At 39.5% G+C, this 27,900-nt stretch overlaps 1 protein-coding gene across 1 annotated transcript in view; it reads left to right on the top strand.

The window, feature by feature from the left end:
• Nucleotides 1–23,422, top strand: part of LOC109018841 (acetolactate synthase small subunit 1, chloroplastic-like) — a 40,536-nt gene extending 17,114 nt beyond the window's left edge. The window contains exons 6-13 of the mRNA XM_019001033.2: nucleotides 14,056–14,208; nucleotides 16,193–16,279; nucleotides 19,321–19,425; nucleotides 19,520–19,642; nucleotides 20,591–20,743; nucleotides 21,665–21,730; nucleotides 22,977–23,103; nucleotides 23,212–23,422. Coding sequence (XP_018856578.1) covers nucleotides 14,056–14,208; nucleotides 16,193–16,279; nucleotides 19,321–19,425; nucleotides 19,520–19,642; nucleotides 20,591–20,743; nucleotides 21,665–21,730; nucleotides 22,977–23,060 — 771 coding nt within the window. The 3' untranslated portion in view covers nucleotides 23,061–23,103; nucleotides 23,212–23,422. The remainder of the gene's footprint in view (nucleotides 1–14,055; nucleotides 14,209–16,192; nucleotides 16,280–19,320; nucleotides 19,426–19,519; nucleotides 19,643–20,590; nucleotides 20,744–21,664; nucleotides 21,731–22,976; nucleotides 23,104–23,211) is intronic.
• Nucleotides 23,423–27,900: the final 4,478 nt, after the last annotated feature.

The raw sequence follows: 27,900 nt of genomic DNA on the forward strand, positions 1-27,900 counted from the left end.
CACATGTTGGGCTTCTTTGGCAGTGAATGCACTATAGTAGAGCTTTTTGCAATGCTTTACCTTGAGGCTCATGAGTAGTGCCTTCCTTATTCTCCACAGCTTTTACCATTATGATGTTGGGTCCTACATCCATCCCATAATGCATTATTATTATTTTTTTTCTGTTTATTCCTTTGTATTTTTAATGAACATACTGTACTGCCACCAGTATTTAGCTCCTATTACAATTTGATTTTCCACACATGTTAGATACCTTGTATATAACACTACATATATAATTTATGCAACACACACACACACACGTATTTAATTATTTCAGCATTTTTAGAAGTCTTGGTTAAGAAGGGAGTATGGGTCTGTTGAGTTGTTTTTGGGTGGAATCGAAGCTTTCAAGCTCTTAATGGAAATATGTATTGATACAAGGAAGATTGTGGAGATGAGCAGACGGTATGCAAGGTTAGTCTCATTGAGTAGTATTAGTGTATGGTGACTGGTGACCATGGTGGAAGCTGTGCTATAGGCGAAGGGACAACTGAAGTTCATAAAGCACACACGTGATGGAAATAGAGCATACTTGGGTCAACTGTTCTAATCTTCATGGTTGCTATTGAGAATTTACCGAGTATGGTGGAGGAGGCCAGTGAGGTTTTGTCATTATACCAAGAGGTGTTGAAGTTCTAGGATGGGAGAAATGTCACTGAGCTCGACAAAGCCGCTCTCTTGGTTTTCTCAGTTCATGGTAAAGTGCCATGGGGGAAGAGCTCGTATAATCTAGTGGTGGCAATATGTGATATGGCTTGTGAACCTAATAAGAACATGACACGAAATAAATGGGTTTGGTTCAAAACAGCTTGACTCGATAAGGCACGATTAATAAAAGGGTCAATTGCTGGTTAATTCGCGAAACTTGCATACTATGAATAAATTCTATTTTCAAATTCTTTTTTTGATAAGTAATCAAAGATATTGTATTCATAGAACTAGGCAAGGCCCAGGTACACAGGAAGTATACATGAAAAAACACCTAGCTAGAGGTTACAATAGAAAGGAGAAGATCATGGACACTATATCCATTACAAAGTATAGCCCCCGCCCATAGGAACAATGACTTAAAAAGGAAAGCTTTAAGCTCAGCCAAAGTTCTCTCATGATCATGAAAACATCTAGCATTTCTCTCATTTCAAATACACCAACACATGCATATTGGTATCAATCTCGAAATTGCCGCTACTTGAGAGTCACCATGAAGGCCTCTCCAACTTGCTAGAAAGTCCACCAATCTACAAGGCATAACCCAAGACAGTCCGAGTCTTGAGAATACATCAACCCACATAGCCTTGACCACCTCGCAGTGTAGAAGCAGGTGATCAACTGACTCCCCATGCTTTTTACACATACAACACCAATCTAAGACAACAACCCGACGTTTCCTCAAATTATCTGTAGTGAGAATCTTGTCCAAAGAAGCTGTCCAGACAAAGAAAGCTGCTTTTGAAGGAGCTTTCGTCTTCCATATACTCTTCCATGGAAACATAGATAGACCGGGGTTCGTGAGCTTCTAGTAAAAAGAACTAACAGAGAAAGTACCTTTCTTAGAAAGATTCCAAAGCAACTTGTCTTCGGAACCCCCTGGAAAACTTGCTGAATATAGAGCCTCAAAGAACTCTGAAAAAGACTCTAATTCCCAATCATGAGCTGCCCTAATGAAATCCACATTCCATTGAGGGGCACCATTTGAAAAGACCAAGATATCAGCAATCGAAGCCTCCTTAACTCTGGCAAGAGCAAAGATGGCAGGAAAGGTATCTCGTAAACAGTGGTTGCCACACCATTTATCAAGCCAAAAACGGACACGCGAACCATCGCCTACCACGAAATGCTCGTGACCCCAGAAGGTCCCCCAACGGCTTCTAATGTTTTTCCACAAACCCACTCCGTGAGGACCACGTACCTCATTCGAGCACCAGCCTCCCCAAACTTCTCCAAACTGAGAATCTATAATGGGCTTCCAAAGAGCCTCCCTTTCATTTTGATACCTCCACAACCACTTACCCAAGAGAGCTTGATTGGAATTCATCAAGTGGCGAATCCCCAACCCTCCCCCCGAAATTCGGGTACAGATTGTAGACCAATTAACCAGATGGAATTTGAACTCTTCCCCCAAGCCACTCCATAAGAAATCCCTTTGTAACTTCTCAATGCGATTAGCCACCTTTACAGGAAGCGGGAACAAAGACAAAAAATAGGTGGGTAAGTTAGAAAGAGTACTTTTAATCCAAGTCAACCTACCACCTTTCGACAAGTAAAGTCTCTTCCAAGCAGCCAATCTGCACTCCACCCTTTCAACTACATCGTTCCAAATCCTTTCAGATTTAAAAGAAGCACCCAACGGTAAACCAAGATACTTCAAAGGAAGTGAAGATATCTTACATCCCAAGGTGGAAGCTAGAATCTCCACATCAGGGGCAGCCCCCACTGGCACTATTTCAAATTCTATAAATTTTTAGTACATTTAATATGTCTTTGTTGTTGTTGAGATGTAATATTAATAATAGTATTTGACTATTTAATATAATATATCAAACTATTAAACTTTTTTAGTTAATATGTAATTTTATTATTTGGAGATATTAATTTTCTTTTATATTATTGGTTTGGATGTTGATCATAAAATACTTTATCATGAATCTAGTTGTAATTGTGAATGACTTATATAGTTATCATTGTATATAATATATGAAATTATGTTAAATGGGTCAAAATAAATAGACGGGTCAGCTCAATTCATTTATATGTAATTGGTCGAAACATGTTGAAATAGATCATGTTCAGGTTAACCAATAAGATTTTATTATTAAACGGGTTATACGGGTCATGTTGTATCATCCGTTATTTATATGGGTTATGTTAGGGTTTTAGGGTTAGACCCGTTAATTAAATGGGTTGGGTTTGAGTTGATCCTTATAGTCGAATACTCATGACTTGACACGACATAAACACGAATTGCTACCCCTAGCATAAGCTCTTGGGTCATGAGGGATTTTCAGTGAAGTTGAAGAAGAAAACTCTAGCTCTTGTGACAATGGTAGAGATGTCATATATAGGAGCATCGTGTGGGGGTGGGACAAGCCTCATCGATATGGATGGCAAATAGAGGTGGCATGGGGAACAAGGAAAATATTGAAGTGGCCATTGAGGGCTTGCGTGGGCAGAAACCAAGGTTACAGAGGTTGACTGACTCGTCTGTAGCTTACAAACCGACCATTGCACAATGAGAAAAGAGTTTGGTCCTATCAATGGCTGCTTGATAGTAAGAGAAGTACAATATGTTAAATAGATAAGGTAGCAGCTGATTGAAATGAAAGATGACATCATTTCCATATTAAAGAAGGTGGACTCAGGTTTGGGCTTGGGTGAAAGTGGGTTATTTATCTACTGAAATGCTGAGAAGAGGCCCAAGGATGGAGAGTCCAATTCTAGCACAGTGGGTGCAAAGGTCCAGCTCATGTATTAACTGAAATAAAAGGTCCAAGCAGAAGTGGGCCAATTTAACCAAGTCCAATAAAGGTAAAAAGAAAATTTAGACCAGCCTGTCTACTTTGACCTGGCCTAGGCATTAGTGGTGGGTGAAAAGACAATTTGGCCATCATTATTTGAAATGGGCTCCACGTTAGGTATAAGCTATGGGATGGCTGAAACTCTGATTCCTCAGCCGGGGGTGGTACAGAAAGGGTTGTGGGTGAGCAGTGCACATTCGGCGACCATACAATCTGATGTCTTGCTGGCACTCTTGCCAGAGACGAAGGACCAAGGTGAGGCACCGAGGCTTGGAAACGACATTGGGTCTGCTGCCATCCCATATTTGTTGAAGGCAGTCTTGAGGGGTTCAAGCCTATACTGCATTTTTTAATATGTTGTACTCTACTAGTTTGAAAACAAGAGGTGAAGACAAGCTGCTTTGGGCTCCATCCAAGAAAGGGAAGTTCAATGTCTGTTCTTTCTATGAAGTTCTTATCTCTCATAATAGTTAATACCACCTATTCCTTGGAAGAGAATATGGAAGACTAAGCCCATGTTTGGTTACTAGGTTTTTCCAGAATTTTTCAAAATTTTTTACAAAAAGTTTTTAACTTCAGTTCATTTTAAATCTCAAAACCTTTTTTCTATTTCTTCAAAAAAATTTCCATTTAATCAATTGCCTAGGTTTTAGTGAAAAATAGAAAATACAAAAACCAACCACTAGGGGTTGGCTCAAGTGGTAAGGGTTTTGGTCTTGGTGGTATGCTCCCTCTAGGTCTAAAGTTTAGATCCTCTTGGGTACAAATAATTTTTAGGGGCCATTGGACTAGGGGGATTTCCCTTTGAATTACCCAAAGTCCACTTGTGGAACTGTTTGCCGAGGGCATGTGCACCTCTGGGATTAGTCGGGACTTTGTTCTCGGGCACCCGGTGCCAATAAAAAAATAACTGTTGAGCACAAAAAGGTACCCCAAAAATTATATTCAAACTTTTCAAATCTACCTACCTACTTTCACAAACCCCAATAAAACATATTTCAAAAAACTTTTATCCAAAATTTCCTATCTAGTTTCACAAAACTCATAAAAAACATATCTCAAACTTTTGTAAAATGTTTTTTTTTTTTTTTTTTTTTTATAAGTAATAAGAAAATTTTATGTACATAGAAAGTATACAATACAAGAGAAAACACCTAAATACAAGCTAGGAACTAGAATAGACTAAAAGCAAATCATGAAGATTATCTCCATTCAATACAAGAGCCTTGCCCAAATACACAAAATGCTAAAGAAAAACTCTCTTAGTTCTCCCATCGAGTGTTCTCTATCTTGAAAACACTGCCCATTCCTTTCCAACCATAAGCACCACGTCAAACAAAAAGGAATCATCTTCTATATAGCAACAATGCGATGAAACCCCTTAAACCTTGCCAACATGCTAAAAGATCCACCACTTGCTTAGGAATCACCCAACCAATACTTGTCCTACCACAAATCTCATCCCACGAAGTCTTAGCCACCTCACAATGAAGAAATAAATGGTCAATAGACTCACCATCTTTCTTACACATGAAGCACCTCCACAATAAATAATCCACGCTTTCTCAAATTATCCGTGGTGAAACATTATCAAATTATAAAAAACTCTCAAAACATTTTCAAAATCTTCTTTACCCAAACATACACTTAAGTTTGTAACCCCCAGGTCCAGCACCAAGGCTAGTCCAAGCCCGTGTACTATTAATTTTTTTTATTGGGGTTAATAGATTTAACGAGTGATTTTGAATAGACCACAGGCCCAAAAATCTATTTTGGTGGAATCTGAATTTTTGAGCATAAATTACGTTTAACGGGTCAATATTTCGGAAACTTCAATTCAGATTTATTGGATATATTTGGTTAAGCCCATGGACTATAATTCTAGGGTTAACTAGGAAAAATGTTCTTTCGACTGGACAGTTCAAAAGACATTTTGTTTAAGTCCATTAAAATTTAGTGGATTATTTTTGGGATGTTATTAATGGATTATGTATAGGAACTCCAAAGAACCAGGAATCATGTGGAAGGCAAGGCTTAAGCCAAATGTTATACCAACCCACGTATAGACCTTGCACATGGAATTTTCTCTTTCGCTAGGGTTTTTAGCTACCTATAAATACAAACGTAAATGCACGTTTTCACGCACAGCCCCCACAGAAGATTTCCCCGAAATCCTCATCTTCCTCCTCTAACCTCTAGGTTGTTGCAACCTTGAAATATTTTTCTTCTTTCTCCTTGTGAAACTCCCCCTCCACGTAGCTTGCCGCCACCTTCCCTTCGCCCCTGTCACACGGAACAGCAGCAGCAGCAAGCCGCTGCATTGCGAGAAGACCCCCACTGCTGCAGTTCGTACTCCGTGGTAGAACCTCCACGCTGTGGTAAGCCTTTGCTGCACCAGAGCACCTTTGCCCTTTCCCCCCACGAAACCACAACTTCAAGTGATTGCTGTTGAAGCCATTGCAAGCAACACAAACCAACACCGAAAGCCAACCTACTCCACCAAAGCCCACACTCAGCCACGAAAAGGCCACTATCATCGCGTCCTTCCTCTTCACATGCACCGTGAGCCACTAGTTGCACCACCGCAACCCACTTTTCCTCCACACTTCCAACCCACACGACAAGGTCTGTTTCTATACAACAAAAACAGAGCACATCTTCTTCCGTTAAGCACGACTCCTCTGCAAGCTACCCAGCCACTTGCCGCCCGTGCACCGTAGCCCAGCCATGAGACACTATGGTAGGACCCCATGTTTTGTGACCTATGATCAAGCCACTAGCCATGTCATGACAAGGCTGGACAGCCCCACAGCAGCCCCATGGGCATGTCAGCCACATGCCAACAGCCATGCTAGCCATGCCAGCCATGCCCATGGCCCATGCCATGGGCCAGCCTAGCCCACCAATGGGCTCATGCATGCCATGGGTCAATTTGGCCCATGCCAACCATGTTATTTTTTATTATTAATTTTTATTTAATTATTTATTTTCCAAGGGACCTATTGAGGGTTTCCAAGTTGTAATCCTTATAAATAGGACCCTTAGGTTTTGCATTTACATTTTTTGGCAAATTCCCTAGTGGGTAGACTATTTTGTTCTTGAGATCACCATTCGGTGCTAAGGCATTTGGGCTCTTTGGGGTGCAATACGTGAATCCCCTAAGAGAGGATCACACCTTGCAATTCGTGAATATGTGTGGTTCAATCTATCTTGTTCTTGCAACTTGGTGTAATTCGCGAATCCAAGTTGTTGTTCTCTTTGTTATTTTCAAGTTTATCAATAAAGAGGTTTATTTCATCTATGTGCAATTCGTGAATCATAGTTGAATTGGCTATCTTTTGTTCATTTTGTTCTTGATTATTTATCATTTGTTCATCGTGTTCTTCATTTGTTCTTGGTTTCAGCCATTCTATTGTTCATTTGATCCATTCCATACCTCATACTCGACCATCATAGTGTTTATCATCATTTCCATAAGTTTGTTACTTTCTATAATTGGTTTGCCTCATCAAACTTGCCCTAGCCGAAACAGACTTCCAATTTGAATTTAAATTCAAATTTCGGCAACCCTTGCCTTATTTGAATTTGCCCTAGCCGCCCATTCCACTTTCCATATCCAACACTCTTGCCCTAAGTCCAAAACCATAATCCTAAACCCTAGCCGTCCATCATCATCTTTCCAACACTAAACCCTAAACTCAAAGTGGTGCCAACCCTAGTGTCCCCCCCACCCATCTTACCATCTTTGTCACTTACCATAAATAGCCCCATCATCCACCATAAATCCTAGCCGCCCACCTCAAAGCTCAATAAGGAAACTCATTCCTTTTAGGAGTCTTGACTTCCTCCAATTCAAATTCAAATTCAAATTCCAATCCCTTAATTTAAGGAATTGCAAATCCTCTTCAATTCCTTAAATCACTCTTCCTACAATCTCTCCAAGTCAACTATTGACTTGTCATTTTAATTCAAATTCAAACTTCCCTTTTCTCTCAAAGATTCTTTCCATCTTACAAACTTTCCTTATCCATTCCTTAGCCACCAAACCCTAGCCTTACTCTTCCATCTCATTCCCAAACCTTAGCATCATCCTAAACTCAAACCCTAAGCCAACTCTTGCAAATCTCGAAATCCACCCTAGCCACCTCACAAAACCCTAGTTACACTATACCATACCCACCCTAATCACCATCCAAGTGGCCCAAACATCAAGGGCAACCCTTAAGCCATTCCCATTGCATCAAACACTCATAATCCTAAGCCAATCTTCCAAGACCACGCCTACCCTAATCCCACCATAGTCCACGGCAACCCTAGTTGCCTCCAACCCGTAACCCTAACCTCATCTCACCCATTCAATCCTAGCCTCCATCATCTTGGCACCTCACTCAAGAACAAGTCTAGCCGCCCACATTGATTTGCCTTAGTCTACCCAAGTGCATCATATTCATCATTCCATCATCCAAACACTATTCCTTTGTTGAAGGCCAAGCAAGTTGGCAAGATCACTCGGTCATCATCTTCACCAAGGTAAGCTCGTGGACCTTAGTGTTAGGGACAAGACCGGGGTCCCCAACACATTGCCCCAGGTCGACCTCAGCCTAGCTCCCTGCGCCGCCATGTCTCTTTCTTCTCTCAGTAAGCCTTGCTAGCCCTCTACCCACGTACAATGCTGCCTGGTTTTCTATAAAAAGAAAAATGAAAGTGATGTCTTTTAAGTTCCCCCGTAAAGTTTCTTACGCATATGGTATAGAAGAATTGCTTTAAGATGATATTATAATTATGCCCTTTGATTTATAAACCAAATCGAAGCGATCATCTAGTTATGTGTTTCTCCTATATACTACCTGAGTACTCAAACTATGTTTTTGCAATTTTAATAAAAAATTTAATTACTTATAAAAACCCCAGAATCTCCAATGGGGTTGAGTTTGGCTTGGGTTATGCCTGGAAGCCTAGTTGCCCTTTTTAGCTCTTGGAGAGGATTAGGTGGCAATCCACAAACCGCTACAGTGTGGAATTGGTTCTTACATGTCTCATATGGTGTATTTGAAGGAAAATGAATGATAGAAATTTGAGGACGATAGAGGAGCTCAAGACCTTTTTTTTTCCTAACACTATACTTCTCTGGACAGATGACTTTCTTGTACACATCTTGTGGAAATCCCGATAAATATGGAGATGGAGTAATTAGTGGTAGATATTGAGATATTGTATTAGTAGAGTAATTGGTAGATATTGAGATATTGTATTAGTAGAGTAATTAGTGAAGTAATTTATGGTAGATATTGTTTAGGAAGTTTCTATTTAGGAAGTTTCTGTTTTCCTGTCAATTGGTTAGGCAGATTTTCCTGCTCTTATTCTAGGAAATTCTTTCCTTTGATATTTCTCTTGTATCTTAAATAGAGATCACTAGCATGTACAGAAATATATGGAAATATCATTCTGATTTCATGGTATCAGAGCTAGTGTTTTTTCTAAACCTAGCTATCAATGACGGAAATTGTCGTCAACAGCACGGGGTCGATGACCTCTGAAACTAACGATAGTGAATCAGAAGCTATTTCCCCAATGGGTTCAACTGGACTTGATAATTCATCATTTCAACTCATGATGGAGAAGCTAAATGGGAAGAGTTTTCGTGAATGGGCCTAATCGATTAAGCTCGTAATCGACGGCAAAGGAAACTGGGATACCTTACCGGCGAGACAAAAAAGCCAGCCTTAACTGACGCTTCCTCCCTCAAAAAATGGAAGTCAGAAAATTCAATGGTGACTGCTTGGCTTGTAAATTCCATGAAGCCCTCCATCGGCGACCTATCTATTCTTGCCATCAGCAAAAGATGTGTGGGAAGCTGTCCGTGAAACATATTCTGATGTTGAAAACTCCTTTCAAATATTTGAGATTAAGACTCGGCTATGGCAGATGAAGCAAGGGGAGAGGGAGGTCACGGATTATTACATGGAGATGACAACCCTTTGGCAAGAACTTGATCTAAGTTTCGAAGAAGAATGTGAGTGCACTGGCAATAGTGTGCGATATAAGAAGCGACTCGAAAATGAAAGAGTTTTTGAATTTCTTGCAGGTCTTAACCGAGACCTAGATGATGTTCGTGGAAGAATTCTTGGCTGACGTCCCCTGCCTTCAACACGTGAAGTCCTCTCGGAGGTGAGGCGAGAAGAAAATAGGCGTAAGGTAATGCTGAAGGAGATTGTCTCTGTTGGACATACTGAACCTGAAATGTCTGCCTTGGTGTCTCGGGGCACTCTTGCTAGATCAGGTTCAAGACAACAGAAGGGACGTCCTTGGTGTGAGGCTGAAAACCTGGACACACAAAAGACATTTGTTGGGAGATACACGGGAAACCATCTGATTGGAAACCAAGGCAGAACAACCGAAACCGTGGTTACCAAGTTGCTGTTGATCATCGAATTGAGCAACCTCAAGGAGAAAAGAGCCAAAATCCCACTCCAAGCAGTGCATTTAACGCTGAACAGTTGGAGCAACTTTATAAAATGATTTATACCCTTCATGCATTGGGTCAGTCCTCCACAAGTGTCTCTTCTGGTTCTTTAGCACACAGAGATAATTTTTTGAATGCCTTAAGTACCACCTCTCGGCACAAAACTCCTTGGATTATTGATTCTGGTGCCTCTGATCATATGACTGATTCTTATCATCTTTTCTCCTCATACTCACCTTGTGCTGGAAATCTGAAAGTTAAAATTGCAGATGGCTCACTCTCATCTGTTGCAGGCAAAGGGAGTATCCAAATTTCTGACTCTATAACACTAGAGTCTGTTCTTCATGTCCCTAATTTATCATGCAATTTGTTATCCATTAGCTAGTTGACAAAAAATTCCAATTGCTCAGCTAAATTCCTTCCCTCTCATTGTGTCTTTCAGGACTTATCATCGGAGAAGACGATTGGCAATGCTAAGGAGTGTGAGGGGCTCTACTAGTTTGAGGAGGCTAATGTGAGTGAGCAAAGTCAAATTGCTATTTGTGATTCTGCATCTATTCCTAAGCATATTGAACTTTTGTTATGGCATTCTAGAATGGGTCAATCCCAATTTTCAGTATTTGAGACTTTTATTTCCTTCCATTTGTTCGAATAAAACGTCTCTTGATTTTCTATGTGAAATTTGTGAACTGGCTAAACATCAGCGTACTTCTTTCTCAAAAATCCAAATACAAACCATCCAAACCGTTCACTATAATTCACAGCGATTTATGGGGACCTTCCCGTACTCTTAATCGTTCCCACACAAGATGGTTTGTTACTTTTATTGATGATCATACTCGTATTTGTTGGGTTTACCTGTTGAAAGACAAAATTGAAGTTCGTTCTGTGTTTATCAATTTTCATTCCATGATTCAAACACAGTTCCAAACAAAAATTCAAATTCTTCGTATTGATAATGGCACAGAATATTTCAATAGTATCTTGGGAAATTATCTTCAACAGCATGGGATAATTCATCAAAGTTCATGTGTTGACACCCCCCAACAAAATGGGGTTGCCGAACGAAAAAATAGACATATTCTTGAAGTTGCTCGTGCAATGATGTTCACTACAAACATGCCAAAAATATTCTGGAGAGATGCCATCTTAACAGCTACATATCTCATTAATAGAATGCCTAGCCATGTCCTTTCTTTTGTAACACCTCTAAAAAAATTCCAGGAATTTTTTCTTACCTCTCGTCTCAGCTCAAGTCTATCTCTCAAAGTGTTTGGTTGTACAGCCTTTGTCCATGTTCATGATCACTATCGGAATAAACTGGACCCTAAAGCTCTTAAGTTTGTTTTTATTGGCTATTCTCCTAACCAAAAAGGCTACAAATGCTATGATCCAGCCACACAAAAAATGTTTGTTAGCTTTGATGTTACTTTCTTTGAGACCACTCCTTACTTCCAAAAGCCCTCTCTTCAGGGGGAGAATTTGAGTGAAGCTCGGCCTTGGGATTTTCTGGACTTCGATGTCCCTATTGCTGAATCTGTCCCAACCATTTTTGCTGAATCTATCCCAACCATTTCCAAGCTGCCAGTTACAGAAGAAAACTTAAACTTAGGGGGAGATGTAGAAAAACAAAATGACAAGGAGATACTTGTTTATTCAAGGAAGCCAAAATTAAGTTACAAGGAGAATCTCACACTTGATGCACCAAGAGAGTTGGAACCGATGATAGATCCAAGCAACCATGAGTCTCTTTCCAATCCCAACCAGGTAATAGCTCAAAATTGTCATGAGTTCGCCTCTAGTAAATCTGAGCTAACTGATATTGAGTTACCTATTGCTCTCAGGAAACAAACTCGGTCATGTACTCTTTATCCTATTTCAAAATTCATGTCTTACAATACTTTGTCTACAGGGTGTCGGGCCTTTACTTCTAACCTTGATAGTATAAAAATTCCAAAGAATATTCAGGAAGCCTTGGAGATTCCAAAATGGAGAGATCCAGTTATGGAAGAAATGCAGGCCTTTGAAAAAAATAAAACTTGGGAGGTGATGAATTTGCCAAGAGGGAAGAAACCAGTGGGCTGCAAATGGGTTTTCACTGTGAAATGTAAAGCTGATGGGACAGTAGAACGGTACAAAGCCCGTCTTGTTGCAAATGGCTTTACACAAACCTATGGCATTGACTACACTGAGATGTTTGCACTTGTGGCAAAGTTAAATAAAATTTAGGTACTCTTGTCTTTGGTAGCCAACTTGGATTGGCTACTTCAACAACTTGACATTAAGAATGCATTTTTGAATGGCAAATTAGAAGAAATTTTCATGACAATACCACCAGGTTTTTGTAAGAAGGAAGAAGAAAACAGAGTATGTAAACTCAAGAAATCCTTGTATGGACTCAAACAGTCTCCAAGAGCATGGTTCGATAGATTGGCAAAGGTGATAAAGGGTCAAGGATATCGGCAAGGACAATCTGACCATACTATGTTTTTCCCGCAGTCCAAAGATGGAAAGAAAGCAATTCTAATTGTATATGTTGATGATATAATCCTAACTAGAGATAATCTAGTGGAGATGGAGAGGTTGAATAAAGTCTTATCCATTGAGTTTGAAGTAAAAGACCTGGGACAAATGAGGTACTTCTTGGGAATGGAAGTTACCAGATCAAAGAAGGGAATTAGTGTTTCTCAGCGCAAGTATGTTCTTGATCTCCTAACCGAAACTAGCATGCTTGGTTGTAAACCAAGTGACACTCCCATCGAAGCAGGAAAAAGAGCAGGAGACTTTGGAAGACCTATTGAAAAAGAAAGATATCAAAGATTAGTTGGCAAACTAATCTATCTATCACATACCAGACCTGACATTGCATTCGCAGTGAGTGTGGTGAGCCAACACATGCATTCACCAAAGAAAACACACCTGGAAGCTGTGCACAAGATCCTAAGATATCTCAAGGGTTCTCCGGGCAAAGGACTATTCTTCAAAAAATGTGTAAGGAAGGAAATAGAAGTCTTCACAGATGCTGATTGGGCAGGTTCAGCAGAGGATAGAAGGTCCACCACAGGGTACTATACCTTTGTATGGGGAAATTTGGTAACTTGGAGAAGCAAAAAACAGAATGTAGTGGCCAGAAGTAGTGCTGAAGCTGAGTTTAGAGCAGTTGCACAAGGGATGTGTGAAGGACTGTGGTTACGGAAACTCTTGGAAGAACTACATATCACAGTAAAATTCCCTATCAAGCTCTACTGTGATAACAAAGCAGCCATAAACATCTCTCTCAATCCAGTTCAGCATGACAGGACCAAGCATGTAGAAGTGGATAGAAATTTTATCAAGGAAAAGGTTGAAGAAGGAACCATATGTATGACTTATGTTCCTACAAAAGAGCAAACAGCAGACATCTTCACCAAAGGGCTATCTAGACAAAGTTTTGATGATTTCCTCTGCAAGTTGGATATGATCAACATTTATGATCCAACTTGAGGGGGAGTGTGGAAATCCCGATAAATATGGAGATGGAGTAATTAGTGGTAGATATTGAGATATTGTATTAGTAGAGTAATTGGTGGAGTAATTTATTGTAGATATTGTTTAGGAAGTTTCTATTTAGGAAGTTTCTGTTTTCCTGTCAATTAGTTAGGCAGATTTTCCTGCTCTTATTCTAGGAAATTCTTTCCTTCTTTGATATTTCTCTTGTATCTTAAATAGAGATCACTAGCATGTACAGAAATATATGGAAATATCATTCTGATTTCACATCTCATTGTACGTGTGATGAGCATTTTAGCATTTTTGATGATATGATGATTATTTATCAAGAAAGATGTTTATATGTGTTTATGCATTTAAAAAACATATAATAGTGGAAACAATAGGTTACAAAATTTAATCTAATTTGGTCTGTAGCTTATGGTGATCATCCATGAGCTGGTTCCTTAATAAATGTTGTCAATGAACTAAGACGAATAGTTGTTGCTCATTAATATATGACTTGGGTTTCCATGTTTTGAGCTTTGAATATGCACCTACTTGTAGATTGCATTGCGACGAGAAAAGATGGGTGAAAAGGCTCCATTCTGGGGATTCTGTGCAGCTTCCTATCCAGATCTTGAACAACCACCTCCTGCTAATGTTCTCATAGAGAAAGCGAGCCAATCACTTGATGGTGATGCCAGTACATCCTCGAGTGTATGTACCTTTTTTTCTATAAAGGAGGTGCAGTGCGTTATTTTTTTCCTCATACATAGGAAATTACTGTATAGAGCTAAGGGTTTTAAGTTTTAACTCATGGCATGTGCATACATGGTTCTGCATTTTCATATGCCATTTTTAGAAGGCTTATCATTCGGCTCGCACACACACACATATCTATATATTTTCACACACACAAGTATACTTGTTTATATTTTTTGCATATGCTGCTGCCTCAAAAACATCTACAAAATGATATTTAAACAATTAACTTCTTTCTTTTTGGGGGATGAGATACTGAACTTAAAAGTTTATATTTTGATTTAATTGTTCTTAAGTTCTAGTCAAAAGAAATTTCAATTAAATACTCCAAGGTGGCCTTTGGTTTGAACTCCTCAATCATTTGGGAACAAATATTGCCATTATTTAATAGGGAATTGCTACAGACACAAAGAGATTACACAAAGTAATCCCACAAACTGATGTGACTTCATATAATCCGTTAGATCTACTTTATAATAAAAGTAGCTTTACGATTTGATGAACCATATCATGCCATGTTATTTTGTGGGGTTATTTTTGTGTAATTCCTTTGTGGCTAAAGTATTTTTCTATTTAATATAGAGAACATATACTCCTGTTTTAAACTTGCCTTATTTGCCACTTATTGATTGCTTTTATTCTGTGATGCTTCATGCTTGTTGTTAGCATTATAACTTTCTTTTGGTAAGTAGAAATATATTACTTTATTTTTTATTTTTAATTTGACTGTATGATGAAAAAAGCCCAGAGTCAGAAGAGTATTGGTGAAAAATTGGTTTATAGAATTATGGTTGAAATTGGGGTGGAGACACTGGCTAGAGCTTGGTTGGTCTCCCTTATTTGAAGTGAATATCCTAATTTTGTGCTTCTATGACATACCTTTTGCACTATTGGGATTAATTCAGTTGAAAATAGTAATCAGAAAAGGTGACCAGCTAATAGTGTAGCTGTGCAAATAAATGCACAATTATTACTGAAGGTAGGAAAATATCTTTGTGAGACTTTTCTGAATGCCTGATAGATAAACTCAAAGAATGAAAACTCATTGAGTCAGAAAGTGGCACAGCTTGTGCTCCAATTTTTACAACTTCAAATTGTGTTGGCCATATGCAATCTGATTCAGAAATTACTTAAATATAAATTGTTTGCCTGGTAAAGGCCTTGGTCTTGGTGGTATGCTTACTCCAGGTCTAAGGTTCAAATCCTCTTGGGTGCAAACAATTTTTAGGGGCCATCGGACTGGGGGAACTTCCCCTTGAATTACCTAAGGTGGAAACGCCTTGCTGAGAGTCTGTGGTCTGTGCACCTTTGGGATTAATCAGGACGTTGTCCTCCGACACCCGGTGCCAATAAAAAAAATTTTCTATGTTTTGGAAAGTATCTGGTTTTTCACCTTCTAGATATTGATAACATTACATGGGTAGGTAGCCTACCCTTTTCTGAGGTGACCATTTATGTTGCAAGCAGTTTGTGGTCCAACACTAGTGGCATGTTAGTAAAATCATGTTATATGTATACTTTGGTTTGAGGTTGGTAGGATTATAATCTAGTTCTTTTTTCTACTTGCATGTATTTGGGATTGCATAGTAGTGCTGATGTTTTAATTCACACATTGTTTCCTAGTATAAAGTTGGTGGCACTTGTGCTGTAAATGGTAAAAGGGGGGAAAACTTATTGTCTGCTGGATCTTTTTATCTGAATCATGCTTTTATGTTTTCTTTTCTCTGCCCAAGGATGGTTGGAGGTGTTGCAAGCAGATTCCAATAGTTTTTTTTTTTTTTATATATATTTATCATGTCCTAAGGGTGATATTCTTTCTTACTTTATTGAATCTATATTTTGCTGCACATATTTCACTTTAGTTTGTGTTGTTGGGTTTTTACTTGGGATCATTACAATTTTGGCTTGCAAATATTTAAATTTAATTTTATTATTACAGGGTGATGTTTATCCGGTGGAGCCATACAATGACTTGTCAGTGAAACAAGTTCTTGATGCTCATTGGGGTGTTCTCTATGATGAAGATGTAAGATATCTATGTGTTTGAAGATCCTTTAATTCATGTTGTAATCTTTCTAGAAGATATATATGGACATAAGTAAATCAAAACGAAGTTGTGAGGTAAGCACAAAGCAAAATGCTCTTTTGCCTTTTACTAAATAATGCCTGTTTTTGTAGGGGTTTCTTCCCGATGGATAAAGCCCCAAATTATAATACATATAAGAAAAAGTAATCATGAAGAATTTCAGAAAATTCAACCCTTATTTGTTATTGGCTTTTTTTAGATAAATAAAAAGGCACAAAGGGGTGCAACCCTAGTATATAGGAAGTATACAAGAGAACCCCTATTTACTGATTAAAAAAAACAGAGAACCCCTATTCAGATTAAAAAACAATATTTTGAAAAAGCTGGAAAGCTAAAAAAAAGCAGAGTATAATAGCCATCATCCATGTATCGAGAGCTAAGGTTGAACTTTGTCAGCTCTACTACTGAAGCTTCCTTATCTTCAAAGGTCTGTGTATTCCCCTCTCTCCCACTACACCACATTAGGTATGAATAAGGGTGCTACCCGCCCTATATGGGGAGCACCCAAATCATAATTCACTTTGCTACTTCACAATGAAGAAAAAGACGGTCAATGGGTTCCCATACTTACACATATAATATCAACTTTCCATAATGACATGTTAATTAACATGAAAATCTTTCTCAATGCCGCCGACCATACAAAAAAGCCACTTTTGAAGGGGCCTTTGCTTTCCAAGTACACATAGGGAAATGAGGAACTATTAGGTAATATCAAAACCTTATAGTATGACTTTATTTCAAACTTGTCTCTTGGATCCGATCGGGCATATCTCTGAAATTGTATAATACGTTAAAAAAAGTGAAACCAAATCCACCTCCCAATCTTGCATAGGTGTAGTTAAAAGGTACCCCAATTAGTAGTTCCATTTCGGATTCACATGTGCTTCACTGCCCATGCATCTTTACTACGAGCAATATTATATGACTCTGGGTAAGATATCTTAGAAGGTTGATCCAAACACCACACATCATGCCAAAAACTAACCTTAGAACCATCATCCATGAGAAATTGAATGAATTTTGACTACCAATCCTGCTACTTCACTGTGTGGTAGCCTAGCTGTCTGGAATGACTTCTTTGGTAGAGTGGGGCTTCCTTGAGTCATACTGAGAAAATTAGTAGACTTCCTTGCATCTTGTAGACGCTTATACTGCTTCCCATAGATTACAGCAATATAAAGGATGGCTCCTAAATGTTTACTATGGTGCATTTGGAGGGAGCGAAATAACAGAAATTTTGAAGATCGTGAGTGGACCACATGTGAAATAAAAAAAACTTTTTCTTTCACACTTTGTTCCTGTGGGCTTAAGTGATAGATTTTAATAGACTTGTTGATATGATATTGTTTCAAGTATAGAAGGAGAAAAACCTGGGAGAAAAACCCTAAGGCAGTACGGAGAGAGAAAAGGCACCCAAACCCCACCGTCATCCTCCACCCAAACCCTAGGGCACCCCAACACCGCCACATACAAGACCGACGGGCTCCGGCGACTCCGCTAAGGGCAGTTCGGCTCCCTTCGGCAACCTAGAGTGTCTCGGGGTTCTCTCTCTATCTTTCTCTGGGGCTAAATGGATGACATTCTCGATGACGTTAAGGAGCTCTCTCGGAGGTGACATTGACTGTCGAACCTGTGCCTCCACCACCAGTCCTCCCTCCGGCGACTCCTCTGAGGGCACTCCGGCATCGGTCCTCCTTCCGGCAACTTGGATTTTTCACTCCTTTGGTTCGTTGGCGCAGAAGTCCTCGTCGATGGAACGACGACACCTATGTCGAAGGTGAAGGAACCTTTAATGGTGGCAACAATGGACAACAACAATATAGCTGTTGAGGAGGCTCGGGATTTGAATGCAAGATATGACAGAGAGGAGATTATGGGTTTGTTATTGTGCCTTGTGAGGAGGAATGTCTAGGGTCGGGAGTGCAGTTGAGAACTGTGTCTGGGGATAATGCTGTTCCCCTAGTTTCTCTTCCTTCGATAAACAATATAGCGGACTACTCACTGCGATTGAGGCGGACTACTCGCTTGAAACTAAATCAAGTTTTAAGAAAAGCAGAGAGTTAAAGCGTCTTTCTTGGGCAATCAACTATGATGCTAAGGGAGGTAGCTCAAGTCAAGGGAAGACTAAAGGGAGGGGCATTATGAAGACGTCCTCGTAGAGGGAGTTTCGGGTGGAGTATTAGGGTCTGTTTGGATAGTGAAATGAGATGATATGAGTTGAGATGATTTGTGAATAGTAGTGAGATTATTAGTTGAAATTAGATGAGATAAGATGAGATGATTTCTCTGTATCCAAACAGACCCTAAGTTTTACGGGAAACAAAGGGTTGGGGAGGTGTGTTCTATTCCAATTCGGGCTTGGTGTATTTTGGATAGATTTCTAATTTTCACAGGCTTTTTGGGTCATTAGGAGCTCTCTAGTATGGGTTAGGTGTTTTCTTGTATACGTCCTGTATACTTGGTTACTCCTATTGATATATATAATATTTTTACTTACCAAAAAAAAAAAAAATTAAACTTGTTCATGATTTCCTTGTATTAGCTTCTAACTCTTGCTAGATGTTTCTCTTGTATATGATCCATGGAGTTGGGCTATGCCTTGATTTTTTAGTAAAATTGTTGATCTCTTATATATATAGCCATATCAAACCTGAGTTTTCATCTGTGGTGCTCTATGTGACTTTCAGCAATGTGGGTAATGCTAGATACAGTCTTAGGGTGTGCAAGCCTTGCGTACTCCCTTTGAAAAAATGTGGGGTCTACCATTGAAAAAATGATTTTTTCATGTGGCTCATAGATTTACCCACTTTTTAAAAGGAGTGCACTGGACTTGCACACCATAGGATTGCAAATATCATTTCTTTTGTTTAATAATTGGTATAAAAAATATTTTGGTTGCTGTATTATAGTTTTTTTTTTTGTTTTTCCTGTTGTTTATGAATACCAATCATTGTATTGTGCTGAATGTCATTCTACAGTCAAGTGGGCTCAGGTCACACACGTTGTCTATGCTTGTGAATGACTGTCCTGGAGTTCTCAACATAGTTACTGGGGTTATTTCTCGAAGAGGTTATAACATTCAGGTCAGTTTGGCCTCAAATTGTGCTCCTCTTTTGGGCTTATCTGGTTTTGATGGTCTATGCTGATTCAATAGTTTCCTTTTACTTTATATTCTAGAGTTTGGCCGTGGGTCCTGCTGAGAAAGAGGGGCTTTCCCGCATCACGACTGTTGTTCCTGGGACTGATGAGTCAATTGGCAAGTTGGTTCAACAACTGATTAAGTTAATAGATCTTTATGAGGTATGGGGTACTGGATTACATGCTGAGTGTATTTACGGAGACTTTTTCAAGTAAGACCAATAAAAGAAGCCCTAAAAGAGAACAAAAAAATCTCCAACCACCTCTAGTTTGGGAATTAAAACTGTTAACTCAGTGCGTAATTAGGAATAATATGCAACTAAGTGGTAAGATAAAATAAAGTACCCGCATAATCCTGTATGTACAATAGTCTCTAGAATCCAGAATCCTTTATATTGGTAATTACATCTACAAGTATGAAGTACTTTTACTATTTTCCTGCACCCAAAGAAATTATGCCGTTTACACCTCACATCCATCTTTTTACACTTGAAAGTATTTATTTTCTGATTGGTTTGGTGTACATACTTCCCGAGGTGAAAACAAGATATATTATCAATAAAATCAACGGGAAGTTATGGATTAAAGAATGAATGTAAAATACTTAGCGTAAAATAAACATGTCAATTTTGGAAAACGTCCTACCTTGTAGGTCTAAGGCTCTACTTGTCATTGGATCTTTTCTTTATGATGAAGTTTTAGATCATCTGTAATGCCTAGATTATAGATTTGGGTAAGTGCTTTTATATTTTTGCGTGCGTCTGTTTTTCCTTGCCAGGAAAATGTTTTCTATTGAACTAATTCCTAAACTTTCATATTGCTGAAAGAATTTAAGCTTTACTGGAATTGTTATTTCAACAGTCAGTCTTAATTTTTATTACTTCCGGAAGAGTTCTGTTAATTAAATAGTAATCATTATGACTTTGCATAGATGCTATTTTAACACGCAGTCTTAATTTGTATCATCACCAAAAGAGTACAGTTCAAATAATCACCATTATAATTTTGTATATGGATGCTAGGCTTGATCCATGACTGGGTTTCCCCATTCTTGAACACTTGGTGTGCGTGAGTGAATGATTGACTAAAGAAAGGTGGTCATTTCTTCAGGTTCGGGATATCACTCACTTGCCATTTGCTGAGAGAGAGCTTATGTTGATTAAGATTGCTGTGAATACCGCTGCTAGGAGGGATGTCCTTGATATTGCCAACATTTTCCGGGCCAAAGCTGTTGATGTTTCTGATCATACTGTTACCCTAGAGGTAGAAATTCTTACCATCTATCAATCATCATGTTGTTACGTCTTGGCATACATCATTTTTGGGCACTTATTACTCTAATGCCATTTCTTTTCATTAAATGAAAAAAGAATTCTCATCTTATCCTCTCATAATGCTGTCTGGGGGTGGGCAAGGACCCTTCCTATTGCTAATGAGACAAAGATTATCAGTGGTATAAGTGGGGAAGATAGGTTTGATCAGAAGAAAAATTTAATTGAACGTCCATAACACGCATACCATTCAAGAAGAGGGTGTAGGTACAGGTTACAATCAGAAAAGATATTACTCCTATATTGTGTCGGTTGATCTTGTAAGACAACTTTTCATGTGAGTGGGTTATTCTTAACCAAAGATCCAATTAAGTCCCATTCTCCTCGTTTAACCTTGGAATGATTGGCTAGGCATGTATCAATGCTCTGATTAGAGCTTGCAAGTTCCATTTGGTATTTATATACCGGCAACTATTTAGTAATATTGTCATTGTCTACTGTTGGTAGCACTCCATCTCATTGCCCATCACATTTTTCTTAGGACCAATAGGGTCTTTGAGAAACCCTCCTCAAAACTTTGAAGCATTTCAAGGTCAGTATCACATACACCTTTAGCCTTACTCTTGAATCTGCTTAAATTGAACAGTGGCTCAACTTCGTCTGTGACCTTACCCTGAATGCATTCAATCTAGTTTCTTTAATACGAACTTTGGGACTGAATATTAAAATTGAAATTAATGGATGTATATCTGAGTTTGGTGATGAAAGCAATGTAAATTATATGATTTGCAACTTGATTTCCGGGAGCTCCCCATTCATCAATATCTTCCTATTACTTTTCCTGGCTTGCAGTCTCCATTTTCCTTGATTAATATTCTGACTATTTCTAGTCTGGTTTTTTTATGTGCTCCAGCTTACAGGTGATTTTAACAAGATGGTTGCACTACAGAAGTTGTTAGAGCCCTATGGTATTTGTGAGGTATTTCATGATTCTTGTGCTTTTATTCTGGTTCTTATGTTTTTCGAACTGATTTCATAAATTTGAGTATTGATTCCAACATTTTTGTTGGAGAGAGAGGAACTTTGAGTTGCCATGAGAACACAATCATTTTATTTTTAAATTAATTTTTAAGAGTACTTCACGTACAGATCATGATTCGTTTATTGATTGAAATACCTGTGCTTCTGCACAATAACAAACTGATTACTATATACCGCCGAGGATAAGACAGATTTAATCTCTGTGCATCTAGTCAATTTCTCTTGTGCCAACCATCTCATACAAGAAATATTTTGAACATCAGAAGATTCATGCCACATTTATTAAACTGGTTGAAATATATGGCTAAAGAATCTCGAGTCAGTCCATTTGTGTTGATTACAAGGCCGTTATGAGGTGCAGATGCAAGTCCTTACAGTGAAAATTGCCATCCGGATATAACTGTCTCTGGAAGTGTGGAGCATGAAGTAACTAGTAAGAGTGTTCTAATTGTTGCAATTCCCCCTAGGGGCTGGTTCAAGTGGTAAAGACCTTGGTCTTGGTGGTATGCTCCTTATAGGTCGGGTTCGAATTCTCTTGGGTGTAAACAATTTCTAGGGGGGCCATCGGACTGGGGGAACTCTCTCTTGAATTACCCGAGGTGCACTTGCTGGAAACTCCTTGCCGAGGGCTTGTGCACCCCTGGGATTAGTCGGGACTTTGTTCTTGAACACCCGGTGTCAATCAAAAAAGAAAATATTGTTGCACTTTAATCTGAAGATCAGCCAGCCAAAAGTTGGTTGCAACATTCAATAACTGCTGGTTTTGACTTTAAGTCAATCTATGAGATTGTTTGAATTGTTTAGTGACTTTTCTCACTTTACTGGACTCCTGGCTCGCTTGCCCACTGGGGTGTAACCGATTTCTTTGAGAAAGAGAGAATTTTGCAAGTGAAGGGTGGAGACAAAGAGGAGAGGAAGTAGAGGGATAAAAAAGATTTTTTTTTTGGTTAGTGGGATAAAAATGAAAAATTGGGGAAGTATAGCTTGGTATGTGGGGAAGTTTAGTTAACGATGCTGATATTTATGCCTCAATTACTTTCCCAACACCGTTTATCACGAAATAGGTGATTTTCTAACACCGCATTAGAGGGTGTTTTCGGAAAATAATTGGTTGCTGGATACTGTTCTTGGTTAACTATTTAACTATTACTATAGATTTATAAACTGTTTCTTCTTCCTTGAAGGTGGCACGGACGGGTAGGGTGGCAATGGTTCGGGAGTCGGGGGTTGATTCCACATATCTCCGTGGTTTCCCTCTTCCACTGTAATGCTGAGTCATTGAGTAGCTCTAACAATGATGGAGCATGTTAAGTAAGTTTTCTGGTTTTGCCTTTGATAGCCTTTTATTTAGTGTCTGTTTTTCATTTTCAGATTGTAAAGGAAAAGAAATGAATTTGGGTTGTTCCATAATTGTGTTAGGTCTCTTGAAGGGCGTTTCCATGCTGACTTTGAAGTGCAGAAAATGTGGTGGCTGTCGTAACTTACACCTGTGTGCTCTTTGCACTTTAGATCTTGTTTATTTTTTCCTAAGCTTTTTGTCAGCTTTGTTTTTAACCGAATTTAGAGATATACCATCACGTCAAAACTTCTAAGAACTACTTATGTTAATGTAGCTGTTCATTTTATTCAAGCATGTCGTATCATATAGCTCAGGAAAACCTAAAACCGAAAACCAATTCTAAATTTTATCGTTCTCGGTTCTTAAAGGATTCTAGGGGAGAACTGCTCTAGCCTCTCTCCATCTCCAGCTGCTTTCTCTACTACCGTCACAAGAGCATTCATGCTTGTATGAGTGCTCAAAGCCATGGGCTGATTTGTTACATTCAAAGTGGCTTTTTATTTAAATAATTTACTTATGAGATGACTTTATGTTACATCAATCAATGTGAATGTGGATGATAAAATTTAGGATGAAGGGTAGAATCACTTGAACTAAAAAAAAAAAAAAGGTAGAAGAAAGAAGAGTACATGTTGAGGACTACCCTGATGGCCAGAATCTGATGAATTGAGTTTAGTCTGGGCACCTAACTATCGACCTGAACTAATCCTGGTATGCATTTGATTCATTCTGCATTTCTTCAGTTGTAAGTAGATGCCTACCAAATAAGGAGCCTCTCCCTGGCTATTTAAACTTTAAACCGCTTGTGGCGAGAGGTCAATAGATCAATGTTTTTAATTTCGTACCGTACCGTACTGGCCGGTACAGTCGAAATTTTTCGTTTCGGCCGGCCGGCCGGTACAGGTACTATATATATTCCGTACCGGCCAAAATACCGGCCGTACCGGACGGTACCGGCCGTTTCGGCCTGTACCGGCCTAAATTTCGGCCTCTGTGTGTGTGTGTTTTTTTTTTTTCGTTTTTTCAAACTACAAATTTATTTTTTAGTTCAAGTGAGGTGGAAGAGGTGGAGCTACCTATCTCGAAGCCCCTTTAGGAAATAGAGAAAAGAGAAAGTTGTGGTTTTTTCATGAATATCTAGATGCATTCCAGGTTCTAGACGTACAATAAAATAGACTCCAGTAATGGGCCCATGATAGCCTTTGATCCTACGGACTCAATTCAAACTAAAAGGAAACCAAGGCCTACAGCCCGCTGTCCAACAGACCGTTTAATTAAAAGACATCAATTAAACACCAACTAACAAAAGCTAAAGACCCACACTGCAAACCCACCGGCCCATGACCCAACCCTTGTACTTCATCAGAAATCACTTCAGATTAGTTTGGCTTCTACACTTCAGTAAGAGCAAGTACATCTTCACGTGTGCTAGGGTTTCAACCCCTACTTCTTCCTTTTGGTCTTCTGTCGTTCTTCACTTATTCTTCTTCAAATTGGTGCTGCTATGTGTTGCATATTCCCCTTGCTCAAAACACCTTGCCCACGAGGTGGGGAAATTCCTCTCTCAATCATGAATATCCCTCCCAGGTGGCATCGCTGGCCTCTTGGCCTTGCCATTGAACTAAAAGCTCCACCTTGGCTCTGTTACCGGCCTTGTCCATGCGTCTGTTCAGGATCTCTTCAAGTTCAGGTAGAATCACTCCATGGTCGTCCACAGGGGGTAGTGTGGGAAGGGCAGTGACTCTGGTGCCGAGCTCGCGCTTGAGTTGAGACACCCACCATTCTTGAGGAGCTAGCAAGATCTGGTTTGTATGCCACCTACCCGATCCTCTGTAAGATTCGAAATGGACCAAAAATCGAGGAGCAAGCTTCAGGTTGCGCCGTTGTGCCACCATGCTCTGCCTATATGGCTGGAGCTGCATATATACTTCATCGCCCACACTAAATTATTGTTCCTTTCGTTTTAGATCAGAGTATTTTTTTTGTCATTCTATTGTGCACCGTGTTAATTGTGTTCTAGTAGTTGTGTGATTTGGTCTAGAGTCCTTAAGGTGGTATCCACTGTTTCACTACGTGCTGTGCCTGGCACATAATCCATTAGTCTTGGTGGTGGCTGCCCATAAAGCTTCATAGGGAGTCATCCTTGTCAAGGAGTGCTGAGTGGAGTTGTACCATCACTCGGCCAAAGGGACCCACCTAGCCCAATCTTTAGGCTTGTCCCCACTGAAGCATTGGAGATAGTTCTCGACTGTCTTGTTCAGGGCTTCGAACCGCTTGTTGGTTTGAGGGTGGTACGCAGTGCTTAGTGATAGTTGAACCCCCTGCAAAGAAAAAATCTATTGCTAGAATTGGCTAGTAAACATGTTGTCACGGTCCGAAACAATAGATTGTGACAGCTCGTGCAATTTAAAAATATGTTTGAAAAATAACTTAGCAATGTCCATAGCTGTATAGGGATGTTTGATAGGAATAAAGTGATTGTATTTGGTTAGCTTGTTGACCACTACCCACAAGGCATTGAACCCTTATGAATTAGGCAACCCCTCCACAAAATCCATTGTGATATGAGTCCATGGACGCGTCAATACAGGTAGTGGTTGAAGTAGCCACTTGGTAGGGTGTTGTCTACCTTAACCTGCTAGCATAGGTCACAATTCCTGATAAATGCCTTAAAATCCATTTTGAGACATTCCCAATAGAAATCTCTCCTAATTCTGTGGATTGTTTTGTTGTAACCCAAATCTCCATCCCAAGGACTGTTGAACTCCTTATGTTGAGGAATATATAACCTACGCTTATACAACAGTAGACCTTCCCTCATGGTGTAGTTTGGGCCTATCTTGCCTTCAGAAAGTAGCTTAATAAGGTTCTGTATCTGTGCATCATTCTCACAAGCAGCATCCAATTCTTCCATCCACTGCACATTAGGGAATGAAATCAGCATTTATTGTGCCTTCCCATCCATATCCTTCCTTGATAAGACATCGACAACCTATTCTCCGCCCCCTTTTTGTACTACACCACAAAGTCATACCCTAGCAACTTAGTAATCTAACGTTGTTGCATCGGAGTGCCCACCTTTTGGTCCAAAAGGTGCTTGAGACTTTGCTGGTCAGTACGCATCACAAAGGCCTGCCCTAGTAGGTAATGCCTCCACTTAAGAACAGCTGAAACAAGGGCAAATAGCTCATTATCATAGGCTGACATCATGAGTGCTCTACCCTTCAAGGCTTGACTGAAAAATGCAATGGGTTTGCCCTATTGCATTAGGACTACCCCAATGGCATATTCTGAGACATCACATTCAATTGTGAATGGTCTTGAGAAGTTCGGAAGAGCCAATACGTGACACCATCCTTCAACTTGTGAAAAGCTAGCTTAGCTTCCTCACTCCATTTAAAACCATATTTTTTCAACATTCGAGTTAGAGGGGCAACAACTCCACCATAGCCCTTTATGAACCTGTGGTAATAACCCATTAATCCCAAAAACCCTCTCAAAGCCTTGAGGGATTTAGGCAAGGGCCACTCCTTCATCACTTGTAACTTTTTCGGATCTGCTCGTACCCCTTCAGCAGAGATTAGATGGCCTAAGTATGCTATCTCCTTGTACCCAAAGTGGCATTTAGACCTCTTATTGTACAACTTGTGTTGCCTTAGTAGCTCAAGGGTTGTTTGGAGGTGCTCCACATGCTTCTCCACTGTTTTACCGTAAACAAGAATGGCATAAGAAAAAAACAAGTATAAATTTCCTTAGGTGGGGGCTGAAATACCTCAATCATAAGGTTTTGGAAGGTGGACTGAGCGTTAGTTAGCCCAAAGGGCCTTACTAGGAACTCATAATGACCTTCATGTGTCCTAAATGCTCTTTTTGGAACATCATCTTGTTTAACCTGGATTTGGTGGTAACCGGACCTCAAGTCCAGTTTTGAGAAAACAGTGGCCACTTACAACTTATCCATAAGCTCCTCCACCACCAGAATAGGATATCTATCCTTGATAGTAACACTATTAAACCCCTGATAGTCTACATAAAGCCTCCATGTGTCGTCCGCCTTCCTAACCAGTAATACTGGCAAGGAGTAAGGATTTTGGCTAGGCTTTATCACCCCAGTGGACAGTAGCTCTTGTACTATTTTTTCCATCTCCTTCTTTTGGTAGTATGGGTATCGATAGGGTCTTATTGAGGTGGGTTTTGTATCCCAGATTAAATTGATAGCATGGTCATGGGTCCTTAATGGGGGAGCCCTTTAGGCTCTGAAAATACATCTTGAAACTGCACTAACAGTTGCTAGAAAATTGTTGGAATCTCTTCTATAGCTAACAATTTTGGTCCCTTCACTTCTTCAATTACTTGCAAAATTACTCCATTCTTCTCCAACCATTCAAGTTTTTTAAGGACCCTTCTTCAATTATTCTTGTTGCAGCCAACCCTTGAATCAGTACTTTCTTGCATTGGTGCTGAAACTTCATTAGGAGTTTTTCAAAGTTCCATAAGATTGATCCCAAGTCCCTCAGCCAGTTAATCCCCAATACCATGTCACACCGGCTAAAACTAATAAATGCACATCTACTGTGAAAATAGTACCTTGGATCAAGACCTTCATGCCATTACATTTTCCTTCACTAGGAATCAACTTTCCATTTGCCATTCTCACCTTTACCTTTTCTTTGAGATCTATAGGAAGTTTGGTTCTATTGATGATTGCTGGATCTAAAAAGCTATGTTTTGACCCTATATCCACTAAAATAGTAACCCACTGAGCTCCA

This window comes from Juglans regia, chromosome 11 (genome assembly GCF_001411555.2).
Source record: "Juglans regia cultivar Chandler chromosome 11, Walnut 2.0, whole genome shotgun sequence".
In the NCBI taxonomy this organism is placed as follows: Eukaryota; Viridiplantae; Streptophyta; class Magnoliopsida; order Fagales; family Juglandaceae; genus Juglans; species Juglans regia.